This window comes from Pogonomyrmex barbatus, unplaced genomic scaffold (genome assembly GCF_055798465.1).
Source record: "Pogonomyrmex barbatus isolate J1 unplaced genomic scaffold, ASM5579846v1 scaffold9, whole genome shotgun sequence".
NCBI lineage: Eukaryota > Metazoa > Arthropoda > Insecta > Hymenoptera > Formicidae > Pogonomyrmex > Pogonomyrmex barbatus.
Window position 1 is genome coordinate 7994934 of NW_028297193.1, and position 15870 is coordinate 8010803.

General features: G+C 39.3%; 2 protein-coding genes and 1 pseudogene across 2 annotated transcripts in view; 1 reads left to right on the plus strand and 2 right to left on the minus strand.

Moving 5' to 3' along the window:
* LOC148934603 (uncharacterized) overlaps nucleotides 1-15870 on the minus strand; it is a 234507-nt gene that overhangs the window by 146227 nt on the left and 72410 nt on the right. The gene's annotated exons all lie outside the window — the stretch shown is intronic.
* LOC148934607 (uncharacterized) lies at nucleotides 489-1990 on the minus strand (annotated as a pseudogene).
* On the plus strand, nucleotides 11948-13262 carry LOC148934608 (uncharacterized). Its single transcript, XM_089084620.1, is given in 3 exon segments — nucleotides 11948-12213; nucleotides 12283-12328; nucleotides 12331-13262. Coding segments are annotated over 3 exon segments (636 nt in total). The 5' UTR covers nucleotides 11948-12151; the 3' UTR covers nucleotides 12859-13262.

The following is a 15870-nucleotide window of genomic DNA, read 5'->3' on the forward strand; positions in this document are numbered from 1 at the left end:
AATTGTACACAATTTTGCGAATCTGATCTATCTTTGATATGTTTAGTGAATAAAATGTATTTTTCCTTTGTTATCGGCAGCACGTCAAGTTTGCCTTCGTACGCCATAGCTATTTCTGTGATAACAAAGTGCGCGTCATAACCGAATAAATTGTGAAAGACTACAGGAATGCAATATGATTTTTTATAGTTTAGATTGCAATTCGAATGTGCGGGTCCGCGGTAACGACCGGTAAGGTGGCAATGATCACGTACCCGCGTGTCGTCCGACGCAAATGATTTCTCACAAATGTGACAACGCGTCGCGCTACGGTATGTCTCTCACTGATCTCTCGATAATGTTTCCATAGGGACATTCGCGGATAACAAAATTTTTATTTGATGCGCCAAGTTTTCGAGTTGCCGAACCATGCAACGCAGTCTTCGCCGCGACGAAATTGATACGCCGATAACGCATTGTCGTACGAGCATCGCACATAATATCCTACGCTAAATACCTCGTGTTGCTGTTGATATGTGTACGACGTTTTCCTTCTCTGGCTCCATCCTTCGTATGCACTCTAGATTCGCGTAGATGATGAATAGAAGTCGTCCTTTGTTGCAGTGGTTCTTGAGTTCGAACCACTTGTCGTCCTCGTTCGGTAGTCGGATAGCGTAATCGTTCATCCGTTCGCAATCCACCATATGCGATTCCAATTTCTCAGATGAAATAAAATAATGTAGACATCTGCAAACGGAAAATATGATTTTTTAATATTTTTAGCATTTAAACAATTTTAAGCATTTTTAACAATTATAAAATATTTTACAATTTGTTAAAAAATGTGCATACGTACCGATCACAAAAGTATTTCTTGTGTTCTTTTTTACTCAGTTGCGAGCTCACAAGATGGGATAAGTTTTTGATGTACGCGAAGTGCCCATTATCGTCGCGCGGATCCTACACGTACAACAAATTTGCATGTTTCTCCATCTTCTTTGTTGTTAGATGTATTGGGAGAATCTCCTTTTTCTTGATACCGTAGACGTTGATAGAGATTTCGTTGAGGTGTTCGAACTTTTTAATTTGTTTCAACGTCATCGGAAATGTAATGTCTTGGAGATTTAACACCGTCGTATAATGTGGATACGATGATTCCCGATTTGTATGCCTTTCGACCGGATGCAAGGCCGTGACCACTGACCATGCGAAACACGCATTGTCCGTTGACTGCACGTTAATTACCGCTCTCTTTAACATAATTTCCCGCGGTAACTCGATGTAACACCCCGCGTGCATGGGATTATATTTATTAACATTAATTGTTAAATTTAATATACGTGACAGCGCCCATCCACTGTCGCGTTCTTGAAATTCTTCGAGCGATGCCAACGTAGATTCGATGACGTGCTGCTCGTACCACTCATCCACATTTGACACTTGAAAGAGTTCACTATTTTTAGTGTTTATACTTTTATTGGCGCGTTTATCCCGTCACAAACTCGCCGTTGAATGCAGTGTTCACTTTTACATTATCTTTCTACAATGTCTCGCACTCGTTCACTATACCACCGGCATCTTCCAAAAATCGTCGCGGCTCGATATAGTTCACGTTGATCACCGCACCAGTTAATATACGGCTTTCAAACGTCGTATCAATTTCGCGCCAAACGAGAGATCCATTGTCTCTACTGGTGCTCGCGTACTCTCCACCAACGTGCACGAAACGTCTTTCTAATTGTACCTCGCATCCGCGAGTCGTGCGATCCTCGCCACCACAGATTGTCTATTTGTAACGATGAGTTGAGGACGCTGACCACGACTAAGTTCTTCGAGTTGTTCGATGCATTCGTCGCATAGTTGCAGCCACGCGAAACACTCCACCAAAGTAGCGACCTGGCTGCATTGTTCAAGCAGTTCGCGTTTCACTCGCTCGAAATGTTCCATTTTTTTATACTACGTCCCACGAAGCACTTGCACTTGCACGTGATTTGTCCACAATATCGTCTTTTTTACGCGGTGCAAATTGGGCACATGTTACATGACATTGTTATATATACGGACTGACTGCAATTGGAGCAAAATCGATCGTTTAACGCATCAAGAGTATTTATCTCATGCTTCCTAACGGCATACATTATTCCAATGTCAGTGTCCGTCAGACGAACTATGCATTCGGCACATACAATTAGAACACCACCCGTCGAATAATAAAATTGAATTGTGCAATGTTTTCTATTATTATTCAGTACAAGGAATTCCGAACGCGTAACAATTTTCTTTGCATAATCTGTTAGCTCTTCACTCTGCTCACTTATGCAATCACTGTCGTCAGATAACGCGTGCTCATCATCTTCAATATCAATGTCAATGTTAATATTTCCAACATTCTCAATTTTTTCTTCTTCATCTCCGCACACGTCCATTATATTCGCGATGTCTTCCATGTCCATATTTATCACATTCAATATTTGCACCGTCAACTATTTTTTCACACAGTATCGCGATCGATATTCGTTTATATTTCACACAGTATCGCGATCAATATTCGTTTCGAGACTTCCGAGATCTACTGTGATTCCGTGTGCCCAAGGATCTACTATATATATCGTCTAATTTCGTTGTTCCTTTGTGTTCCTCGAACTCGAAGCATGGTCATAGGTTTTCCGAGTCACAATTTTAATTTTTTGTAGCAGCCCAAGTTTTCCTGTTTTTTTTTACCCCCAATTTTTTTTCCGATAAGAAGATTCGATAGAAAAGATTTGATGACTTTTTTTAAAGATAGCATAACTTGAAACAGTTGGAATAATATCAATCGATATCCGGAAATAGTTTTTTCAACATCAAAAGAAACTTGGTATTTATGATGGAATATTATTTATCGGTGTAACATCGATAAAAAATTGTATTCATTTTTATAGTTTCCGTTCCGTGTCACTGTCAAAATTTATTTGGCTCTTACGTGAAAACTTGGACTTGACCAAACAGGAACGAGCATGTTTCAATATTTATTATTAGGAAAAAATTAAGAGAGAAGAAGTGTCCATTTACCGACTAATACATTATTTTTATTGAATAATGGATTTTTCGAGATTGTTCGAAATTAACTCGTTGCAACATGTACATTTGTTTAGCACCCAAATTATTGGCGCTTCTCTTATCATGCTGCGACACGTACAATCGTCAATGCTATTTTTTCTAAATCGGGACATCATTATAAATCTTCCGAATTTCTTTAGGTACATTATTTTTATTAAATAACGAATTTTTCGAGATTGTTCGAAATTAACTCGTTGCGACATGTACATTTGTTTATAGCAGTCGGATTATTGGCGCTTCTCTTAACATGCTGTGAACGGACAATTATTTATAACATTTGCGAGACTTACTCGGTGTCGAAAGTGCCTACGACGAAACGTATGAAAACTATTTTAAAAGAAGTGTGTGGTCATCCAGTCCGCCTATTCCATGGAGGTTACAACCAATTGAATTCCGCATACCGAGATTGCCGCCACTAGATATTTCGGACACCGATCCCAGGAAGCCTATTTATCATCGGACCAGAGCTGAGATCTTGTACAAGTACTACTAAAGGTAGGAAAGATCTTATTTATCAGCGCGCTCAAACAGATAAATTGCCTATGTGTAAGAAACAAGTAAGGTCGCGTCGTCCCGAGACCTCTCCGGGTACGATCTATTTAAATCGTGTTGGATTATGTAAATGCGTGACAGAATTCGGTTATGGTATAATAGGATACGCCACCGATATTAACGAAGCGAGTCTTCTTTGTTTGACATGTAAAGTAGAATGCAATCGCTCGTTTCCTGAAGAAAAATTTAAATTAATCCTACGTCATTATATGACTATCGGCAATAATTCCGTGCCACGAGAATGTGAAAATTATCACGTTACATTAAGTATTCGCCGCGAAATTCACGAGTGCAGTGGATGTTCCGACGGCTTTGTCGCTTTTAACGCATTTTTACGCGAAGAAGGAAGAGAATTTGAAGACCTCTCGTTACCAGCGAGTCTAGATATAGAATCAAGTGTCGGTTTGCACGACATAATTTTTTCAAGAAGATTGAGCTTCTTTTTATACTATCTGCACTTAAATCTCGAACGTTCTTAGGAACCTTTCTTAGGAAAATTTATAGAAGAGATCTCTAGCCGCTCAGGGATCTCGCCCCTCCCTAAAATTTCAAAATTTTGGGAAGCTACAACATTCAGCCCGATGTGAACGCGGAAAATTCTAGTTTCACTCGGACGTACATAAATGTGCGCTCCGTCACCTACCACGGGACGTGACAACAGTATATTTTTATACGTTTGTTTGTCATTTTCGGTAAATATAGCTTCATCAGGAAGTCTCTTGAAGATCAATTCGTATAATTCTGGTGTACCATTGTATCTCACATTGTCTATGATTATGGAGTCATTTTTGTTAACGTCAAACTTTTTGTCACCAAGCATTCTATCACTTTTGTCGAAATAGATACCGTACACATTATCGATCGCTTTATCTATGTCGTCACCGAGAAGAAGGCCCACGTATTTTCGTCCCAATGGTCCTAGCTGACTATGAAGCGTCTCACGACTTCCATTTGCAGATTCTGTTTGATGGTTGTTTCGAGTGACGGTTCATTAACGTCTTTTGTTTCAAAAATATTTTCATTTCGCACGAATAGCGGTATTTTCGATAGTTCTTTTGATGGTTCTATCGATGTAGAATCGAACGTGAATGAATCTGACGCGGTATTCAATGATTTTGTACGCTTTTTAGATTGCGGCGATAATTTCAACCATCCAACATCCGTCCAATACGAATCCCTGTTAATAGTAGTAGTAGTATCGTCATCATCATCGCTGTCTTCATGTTGTCACGTCCCAGCGCCGAGAGTACCTCTAGTCATGTCTAATGTAAATTTTTTCAAAATTTTTAATTATTTATGACTGACTGTGTTAGGAGACAGCACCGTCAGGCCTTTAATATACACATAATAAAAGAATATACCGCTTAAAGTTATTTAAAAGCTTATACAAAATGGCCGCTCCTTACCACAACCTTATGGCGCTACTACAGCCTTAATGTTCCTAGTAAATTTTCCCTAGAACCTCACTAACAAAAAACAGAACATACTGAAATCACTTCTCCAGACTGTTCAGTAAAGTAACAAGAAAATAGAGCTTAATATCGCATCCTTATATAAGCATTTCAACATTAACAACAAAATCTCAACAAATAGTAAATAATGAATAAAAACAAATGTAGGAAATAAAACCTCGCCCACGTAATGCACGAAAATTATAACGAAACATTTACACAATTACACAATTATCGGTACATTGTAATATCTTTATTACCAATTAATAAACAAAATCATATAATTATATAAATAACAAAATACCAACCAATTTCTTTATATCGTCAAATATAACTTTAGAAACTAAGAAATTCTTGTATATCAAACACTTTCACTTTTGTTCCATTTTAATAATAAATATAAAAATTAATAACAAAACTAACAACAATAGAAAGGATATGAATAAGGAATAAAAGTCATAATGACAATATAACAAAATCCATGACAAAACATTTATTCAACAGTTCACCTGATACATATCCTTATTTCAAGGATAAATTTTGTTGATGTCCTTATATGGATATATTTTCCTTGCATGAATACATTCTCCATCAAAAATCCTTTCGAAAACATAAATATAGTTTGTGGTTACGATTCTTAATTCTCAAGATATAAACAAAATTAAGGGTATATGAAAGCACACACACATGTATACATATATACGTACATTATACATTTCTTTATAAGATATAGTTTTCTTTATGAAATTATATATACAACCCCGATAGAAACATATTTTATCTCAGAAAAGAAATTCTACGATTTAAATTTCGTTTAATAAAATTTATAAATAAATAAATTATTATATTAACAAATAATTATTATGAAAGATTTGGACAACACATAGGAAATCCTGCAACTTACCTCATTACACATACCTACCTAACTCGCACCGTTTAGAAGATATTTAAACAATTATAAACTTCCTTACATACACTTACCTCAAAAACTCAAATCAGTTCAGCAGGCAAATCTCCGTATATAAACCAGTTCAACTTCTAGAAACCTTCATCCTAGACTTATATTTATAATTGTTACTTCCCTTTTTTCATTAACACTAATCCTATGGCTATGACAAAAATCTTGAATATTAATATGCATGGAAAACTACCCTAACAATTCAACCAATCACAATCAGAGCCATTTTGTACCTGTTTAATAAAATGTTAAAACATTTAATAAATAATGTATTACAAATGTAAAAGAGTTATACTGATATATTTTAGATATACTAATTATACGATGTTATCATTATTATTATAAAAATTGTAAAGTATATCTAAAACGATATTGCGATGATTAATATTTATTATAAAAGCTTAAATTCAAGCAAACTATATGTTTGTTAATTATAAGAAAGGAATTATTATAACGAAGTATAACTCTTTGAAAACAAAATAGGTCGACCGAATAGTCATAAGTATGACTCATGATCAGTTTGAAAGCAAAAATAAGCTAACGTTAAATGTCAAGGGCGCCATAATATTTTAATACCACGAGTCATCGCTGATTCATAGCAAATGTAGACTAAGTCGACCAATAGAAAACTATGTCAAAGACAACTAGAAGATCTTAAATGCGTGAATCATAGCTGACTCATAATGAAAGGCTTTATTCAGACCTGTAGAATCATAACATTGGAATTTAGGTCACCCCTACTTCCATGTTTTGGCAACATATAAAAACCTCAAGCGACGATACCTTTGAGCTTATTCGCGCAGGCATTCACGCATTCATTCATTCGTACCCACTCGCGATTCACATCCACGGACACTTACATTTTATTCGCATTCGCACTTGTACGCGCACGTACATTTTTGCACTTGTACTTCCACTCGCATTCGCTAAATATATATATATATATATATACCTATCATTTATAACAGTGAATAAATTCCAATTCAAATACCACAAGTGTGATATTATATTATTCCTTATTCCTAAAATCGAAAACTCTTTCCTGAAAATAAAAGTCATTTCGACATTCCTGTTACTTACTTCCTTCGCAGTATCTAATCCTGAGGTTTTACCCTCTTAACCGCATGGAAAAGAATCTCACAAATAACGTGTGAGTGTAGCTGTCGAGGATCTGTTGATTTCGGCCCCGTCCGATCTACCAGGACCTCCCAGGACGTCACACATCTTGCTTATCACATGCAATGTCGTCGAAGACGAAGATCGAATTGGGTGCCTCGCTCGGTGGAATGACGTCACTGTTGTTGGAAAACGTAAAATAGCCGATTTCGTCGATCGATGCCAACAAAGTTTTGAGATATCGATATTTTGGTTGTTGCAATGACTTCGAATACACGTACACGTTCTCAAAACGTACACCGTGGACTCTCGAGCAAACTTATGAAAACGGTTTTGGTTTTACCGCAATTCGATGGACCGCAAATAATCGCACGTATAGTACTCGGTAGTATTTCATCATGCTTGCGCTTCGTCGCGATGTCTCCCATCATTTGCGCTTTCTCGTCGTAGTTCACGACGTGTATCGTCTGCGGGTGCCGCACGAATTTCATGTTCACACCGCGTTATCTAAGCTTTAATTGAACGCCTATTTATAGGCGCGCGAAACCGCGAATCGCTCAGTAGCAAAAATGTATCTCGCGCTATCGCATCTATTTGGTATTTGAGATTTGAACGCGCTGAACAGTTGCAATATATACCGAAGATCATATTGTTACGTATATGTGGCGATTATATCGACCACGTGTAGGACAAACTTCCGGAGCATATAAAGGCGGATTGGGAGGTTCAAATCTATCGTCGCTGCGTCGAGCATTATAATCAATCGTGGCAACGCATATAGACGGTCCCGCACCGAAGATAAAGGATTGTAACATATGTCAACAGCAATGAACAAAGGCTGCGTTGGAGGACTGCTCAATCGAGCGATAAATGCGCTTTCTTTCGAGTTGCATATTCCCGGTTATCAGTTTTGCGGTCCGGATACTCGGCTGAAAAAGCGATTAGCCAGAGGTGAAACGGACATAAATCCATTAGACGCGACGTGCCGTGAATACGACATTGCGTATTCTCGGAGCAATGATCTCACTGATAGACACGCGGCGGATAAGATACTCGCCGATAAAGCCCTAGGACTCGTCATTGCGAGAGATTCGAATTTGAGCGAAAAAGCTGCCGCTACAGCTGTTTGGGCAACGATGAAAGCCAAGACCAAGATCGACATGGGTATGAAAGCGAAAACAAGGAAAAAGCCAACAAAAAAAACGAATACTTTCAACGGCGAAACGGGGTGGCATATAACCGATTCTGCCAATGTTGGGCGCACTCGGTTCCATGATTGGCGGAGCGGCCAGCGTGACGAAAGCGGTAAACGACAAGAAAACCATATAACGTCAGCTCGAGGAACTACAACGTCACAATCGCGCAATGGAAACGCGCGGATAGGGATTGTATCTCGCTTCGTACAAATACGGACGAGGTGTAACAGCGAAAAAAAAAAAAAAGAAAAAAAACGACAAAGAGACAATAAAAATACCTACGGGTGTAACTATCAACGTATAATTGGACCAGCTGGCGAAGCGTATGCGCGTACCATACTTCAGAGGCGTTTTCATGCTTGACGCATTAGCGGCGCGCGTTGAAAAGAGAGCGGTATCGTAAATCTGGATGACATGATGGGTCCTGGCACTCATTGGATAGCGTACGCAAAGAGAAACGATCGTGTTATATATTTCGACAGTTTCGGTAATTTTCGACCGCCCAAGGAACTGGTACGATATTTCGGAGACAATGTTATGATAGAGTACAATCGAACGTCCTATCAGACGTACGATCAGAACGTCTGCGGACAGCTGTGTTTGTGGTTTCTTCAAACGGTCGACGCGCATGAATTTATAAAGTCTGACAAAAAGTCTGCCGCGACGTTTCAATATTCGTTGAACGCTTTTCCATCATATCGCTGACGCTTACATTAAGCGGGAAGAGCAGCGTTCTCGAGGCAAACTACTTTCGAGCCATAGATTTGAACGACGATGACTACGAGCTTGGTCTAACAATTGTAGAGACTTATCACACGATACCGAATGTAAACGTTTCGAACAACAAATTTTATTTTGACAAAGACGACACAGAAATTACGATACCCGAGGGGTCGTACGAACTGCAAGCCATAAATGAATTTTTGAAACGTGAGATTTTACGAAAACATCCGCGACGCGACACATCCGATGGTAACGCCGGTGACACCGCACGCGGCAATGATGAGATTGGTGAATACCTGATAGTGCTCCGCGCTAATTACAACACGATGAGGTATGAGATTAAATGTGATTACAGAATAAACTTTAACAAGCCCAATAACATTGGATCGCTGCTTGGTTTTTCTCGTTGAAGCGTATATTGCCGCAAAAATGGTATAAATCGGACATGTTAATCAACAATGAATGTAAACATTATCCGTGTAGAGTGTAACGTGACCGCGGACGCGTAGCAACGACAAAAGTGTGCACACGATACATAAATTTTCGCCGAGCGTGCCACCAGGATATAAGATATCGGAAAGACCGATGCAAATCATTTACTTGCCGGTCATCGTACGGAGCATTACGGAGTTAACGATACGCATTGTTGACCAGAACGGATGATTGCTCGATTTCAGAGGAGAAAAGATCACTGTCAGATTGCACTTACGACGGCGACAGCGATAACGCGAGCGCGACATTTGGGATGCTCGTGTTGAACGAAGCGAAGCAGAGCGCAGAGAGATAACGCATCTTTTATAAAAAAAACACCAATCGACAATATTCGCTCATCGGTTGCATCAAAAAGAGAAAGAAACTTAACGCATCGAACATTAAATTTTTACAAGCTTTAGGATTCGCGGTGCGCAACTTGTGAGATGACTGACATCCTAAACATCGAAGACGAGTCAATCTTCGACGATCGCATCGTCAAGATTGAAACTCATATGTATAACCCGTTCGCCAATACAACGTTTGGGTACAGTGATGAGATAAGAATACCCATACAGCAACAGGATCTGTACACATTGCCGTACGAAAGCTTTCTATATATCGAGGAAAAATTAACGAAGAAAAATGTTGTCGACGGATCTGATGTGATGTTGGGAAATAATTTTGTGGCGTTCATGTTCGATGAGATTCTCGATACGAGCTCGATGGCGTGGAGATTGATCGTAACAGAAACGTGGGCATAACTAGCGCGCTCAAATACTACGTAACGACGTCATCTGAAAGAAGCGTGATTCTGAGAAATGCTGGCTGGGATGCGCGTACCAACACGGATGGATATTTTAACTTTTGCGTACCTCTCTACGTACTGTTGGGATTCTGCGAGGATTACAGACACGTAATCAATGCTCGTCACGAGTTGATCTTAATACGATCGCGCAACGACAACAATTGCCTGATGGGAAATTCGGCATTGGATCCCGTGATCGACTTATTCAAGATACAATGGAGAAGCCGCGATATGTCATCTTCGCTTTGCAAACAGGCCGAAAGAACATCATGGCTGAGGACACGAGCCGATTCGACGACTGCAACTTGACCAACGTGAAACTCTATCTGAACTCAGAATGTTATTCGTACGACGATATGAATCTGGATTTCGAAAAAAACAGATGATCTGTGTTGTACGAAACGTACGCGCGTTTCTGCAAGGACTACTACGGATACGAATATCTCGAGCCAAGTCTTACCCTCACGTCTTTTCTACTTACGGTCCATTCGTAATCATCGATTGTTCTCGACAAAACGAATCAGTCAAAAGCGCAACCGTGGATGTGAGATTGGAATTTGAGACTAAGGAGAATGTACCGATGAATACCACCGCATATCTCATTATACACGATCGCGTGATTCAGTACAACTCGTTGACCAATGTTGTACGCAAGATCATCTAAGGGCATCGCTGGTATATGAGAGACAATAAAATCTATATATCGAAATCGATTGCAGTCTTCTTCTCGACAGTCATGTCTGTGCCAACGTTCGTAGACCTACAAGATTTCCTCGTTGAAGGACAGTTTGTCTGCTGCTCTCTTGTTTGCTGCTCTCAAAGAATGGACCATTCTCTCTCATTACATTTTCGCAAGCCCTATACCATGGCATTTCCTGGCAAGTGCCGACAAATCTCGCGCACGCTGGGTGATACGTCATCATCATAGACTGCGATGGAACGACGGAACGATTCCGTACAGCGAAGCTAAGAGTTTGATTACGAAAGCTGTGCATGGTACGAAAGAAGATGACGACGACAATGACGATGCTGTCATATATGTCAAGGGACACGAAAAACGAAAATGGTTGCGGAATTTGCTTCTGGATGGTGAGCGAGAGCGCATGTACATCGAGACTCTGGATGCGGATTACAAAGACGTAGATTCTTTAAATAATCTAGATGCTGATAATTCTACGATGTGGATATCATTATAGCAATTGTTACAAAATGCGTTACAAAATGTATTTAAATTGTTTAATTGGTGGACAGATAATCTTAAATAAACATATATAACATATAATATATTTTTCTTTTATTCCTTTTCCCCGCTATTACGTTGATGATTACTTAATATTCCAACGATCCTATACATTTTTTCAATGTAACGTTCGATCGACATCGATGACAAAGAAATTGCGTTATGATTGAAGCGTGAAACTTTTTTATTCACATTTTCTTTTTTCTCTTTACATATTTTTTATAGCTGATTAGGTTTTTTCTTGAAATACAAATTTTATAATTAATTGATAATGACGCAATCTTTTTTTCTTTCAGTTTATAATCACTATAACAATAAACTCGTTCTCGATGTGCTATTTGCAATTGTACGATTCTTTGTCTTTTTCTTGGCCACTATAACATGCCTATTCACAAAATACTATCATAATAGAGTATTGTCGTTCAGCGAGGCCATTGGATTTTTTTTCCACTCCATCTTTCAAATGAGAGGAAGGGGGGATTAACGCTCTGCTGTGTCAAGATTTACGCGGGTGCGATCAGTCCTCCATCATTCGTTTGTACGAACGATCCACACGCAATGTACTCCGCCAAAGGAAGCAGTGCACCGTACGATGGTGAAACGAAGAAGGAACGTAACGCGTAAGTTCGACATTTTCTTTTTTTCTTTTTGCAATACGCAATATTATGTACTTAATTTCTGTTACACAGCATTTCGATGGAGCCTCGCGCGATGCGCTTGATGAGCAGACGTTACAACATGCCTGACGGCTACGGGCTTCAAGTTTTCTGGAAATTGGAATCAATGTTGGTCCACCGAGCTACGTAGAGATCGCCCTAGGAGATCATCGAGGACAAGAGCTGATACTGTCTCTCGAAACATGGAAAGGACTCCATGAGCAGCAATGGAATATCTACAAATTGCTACGAAACAATTACAAAGACAATTTTATAAGCGTCGGACCGTTAACAGTCCGAGTTTGCATGATGAACAACGTTACACTCGTACGTCTTGAATCTTCAAACGTACGCATTATGATGGTCGAATCGACGCTACGCTGTATGTTTAATCTCGCCGAATGTATTGATATAACGTTCAATCAATTAGACAGACTCGTTGATACGATCGATGAAAAGTATACGCGATTCTCCAACATTGCGTCTATTATAACAAATCCCGAGGAGGTACCATACGTGATACGCGATAGCGATATCTTCGATAGGCATCAACTCGTCGATTGCGAATTGTTAGCTTTAGTTTTTAGTATGTATGAAAAAAAGACGTAAAAGATGTAACAAAAATGTGAATAAAAATGTTTTCACGTTTAAAAATATGATTTCAAAACAAATTTTTTTATTTCCTATCTTAAAATAAAATAATATTTCAGTTATAATAAGATATTATTTATTGATATAATCAATAAAAAACATCAATAAAAAAAGGATGACATCTTTTTTTTCTTATTGAATTCATTTCATTTTCTATAGTTCACTTTTTTGTAGTTTCCCATTTTCCACGTCGCCATCAAAATTTATTGTTTCCTATGTGAGAACTTGATCAAATAGAAATGAGCACATTCAGTTTTTATTACTAAAAAAAAAACAAGAAAAAAATTAAGGAAAAGTGTCCATTTACCGACTAATACATTATTTTTATTGAATAACGGATTTTTCGAGATTGTTCGAAATGAACGTGTTGCGACACGTACATTTATTGCAGCCGGAATAATGGCGCTTTTTTCCTTCTTTTTTCCTACGTCAATTTCTACAAAAAATATCTTTTCTAGCAGCTCTTCCTAAACAAAAAAAGACCCCCTCCCCCCCCTTTCCCCTCAAAAGTACATTCCAAAGGACCATCGACAAAGCATTCCCCCTTCCCCGTGCCTACCAGTTACCCACTCTCCTTTACCCCCGCGTCCCGAGTTACCCCGCACACCCGCACCCCGCTCGGAGCTCATGAGTTAGAACCGGCCTAGTATACCTACTGAGGTGCCACTGCGCGCAAAGCTGCGAGGAGATCCCACGCTTTGAGAGGACTGGCCAAGAGTCGAACAGGGAAGCAATGTCAAACCGGGGGAGATAGCCTTCTGCCGGAAACCGACTTATTGCGAAAATCCCACGAGATCATCAGCCGAGCCAAGAGGAAGAAATCGCCTTCGAATTTATTGCGGGGTCAGCGAATCGCAGGCCATCTAGGGCCCGCGCCGGAATAACAGGTTTATCGGTTGATCGCGCCGCGGCGCTAATTGATACCAAGAGAAAGGATGACGACCATGACCGTGCCGTGAGGATCTTCACTTTCTATTTGATGGTGAAAAAGTGTGGACACAAGAACCAGCTGCCGCGGAAGGAAGGAAGAGGAGCAGATCATAAGAGAGAATGTTGCCGTCTGGTGAGGCGAACAGTATAAAGATTTTATAAAACCGTCAATTTCGTTCAGCGAATCAGAGGAATCGCGCGAGGGCTGGCTCGCAAAAATTTTGAGGGGAAAGCGTTCTCCGCGAGAATCCCTACGTAATTGTCGTATTGGCGGTGGGCCAACCACGTGCCTTCCCCACGATATAATTATTAAGTCTTCAGTTGCATTTTTTGCTCACTTTCGTCACCTGCGAAAAGTCTAAATAAATGTCGTACTCGTCTGATTCATGTATGGTTGCCGCGCGTAGAATGTTGTAAGAGTGAGATAAAATGTATCGTTCGCGTTGCCGTATTAAATTACTCGGCGTAACAATTTAATGTTTTATGTGAGTTCGATCACGGTCAGTAAAAGCATTGTTTCGAAATATCTTTGCCGCATCGGTCTGATATACCATCGTTGTTATATTTTACTTAGTTTACTAATTTCTTTGTGGATCCGTTGTCATTGCAAGATTCGACATACTGTGAGTTGTTATCGCATTTTGAAGAAACGATTGATATACGTATGTGTTTCAGGTCGAAATTAAAGCATTGTATATGCATATTTGCATTGTTAACATCTTTAATTCTTGTTGTGTAATTTCTTTTATTCATTCCTTCTCTCTCGCGCTCCGTTCCGTGAACTCCCCCCTCTACCATTTATGATCGAGCTGCCGGATTATCATTCACGTGCGCGAATCTGAGTTTAATTGCTTAAGAACAATTTTGCGATTCTTTTCGTTTTAAGTAGCACGTGCTCGTGCATGGCGCCCAACGATAAATTACGTTCGAGAGACCGTCCTCAGGGGCGGCGATCACAATATACATACACACACACACACACACACACACACACGCGCGCGCGCGTACCCACACACATATACAGTAAAAAACATTTTGTATTTGTGTTAAAATCAGTCCTTGTTAAAATGTTTGTGTTAAATAATCTACATATTTATATGCAAATTTAACACATGTTAACTGACTAATATGTTAACTGACCTTAACAAATATAAAATGTAAATTACTAAAATGATTTTAAAAATGTGTTAAAATAACACAATTTGTACGTATTTATTCAATATGTTAAAATTTACACAAAAAAATGTTGGTTTTACTTTATAACAGGAGTGGGGATGACTTGTTATTATTCTTTGTGTGATTTCGGCAGTCTTGAATTTTGACACGTCTCGACATGTTCAGTTCAGCTTTATTTTATACCGTTATAATACAAGACAGAATTATTTCATCTTTTAGTATACTGTTGGAAAAAATGTGTTGAATTTAACATGGTACTGCAGGTCTTATCACTTGAAAAAATGTTTTCTTCCCTTTTTGCCCGTAATTTAATACTTCAGGGCTTACTCCTTTGATCCTGCTGGCTTGGTCAACAATGGTCTTCTCAAGGTTGCTCTTGGCGGATGGTTTGACTATTCCACCGCTGCCATCAAAATGTTGGACCCCACCCAAATGTTGGATGGGACGTTATTATTTGAGTCAGGTTCGCCAAGTCTAAGAAATTGGAACTCCGAGCAGGATCGTTCAGTGAAAGAGTTATCCTTGAAATTACTGACGCACACTTTCCTTTAATTTGATTGGTTTTTTAACAATGGCACAAATGATTAACAATTTCACTTGCTATGTTTTTCACACACGGTTGAATGTCGTCGGGCGGCTCGGCGCGTCTCGCGTTACTCTGGCGGCCGACGACCGGGTATGATACTGATATTACGACTCGCGTGAACTTAGCGACTGACTTTGGTTAATATCCCGCGCGACTTCGATTAGCTTATAATTCTGATTCCGAACGACTTACAATTTCGACTCCGACTGACTCTATGCGTAACCGAGTATATAGACAAACTCGATGCCTGATCAGTGTTCTGATCGGATTTATCGATT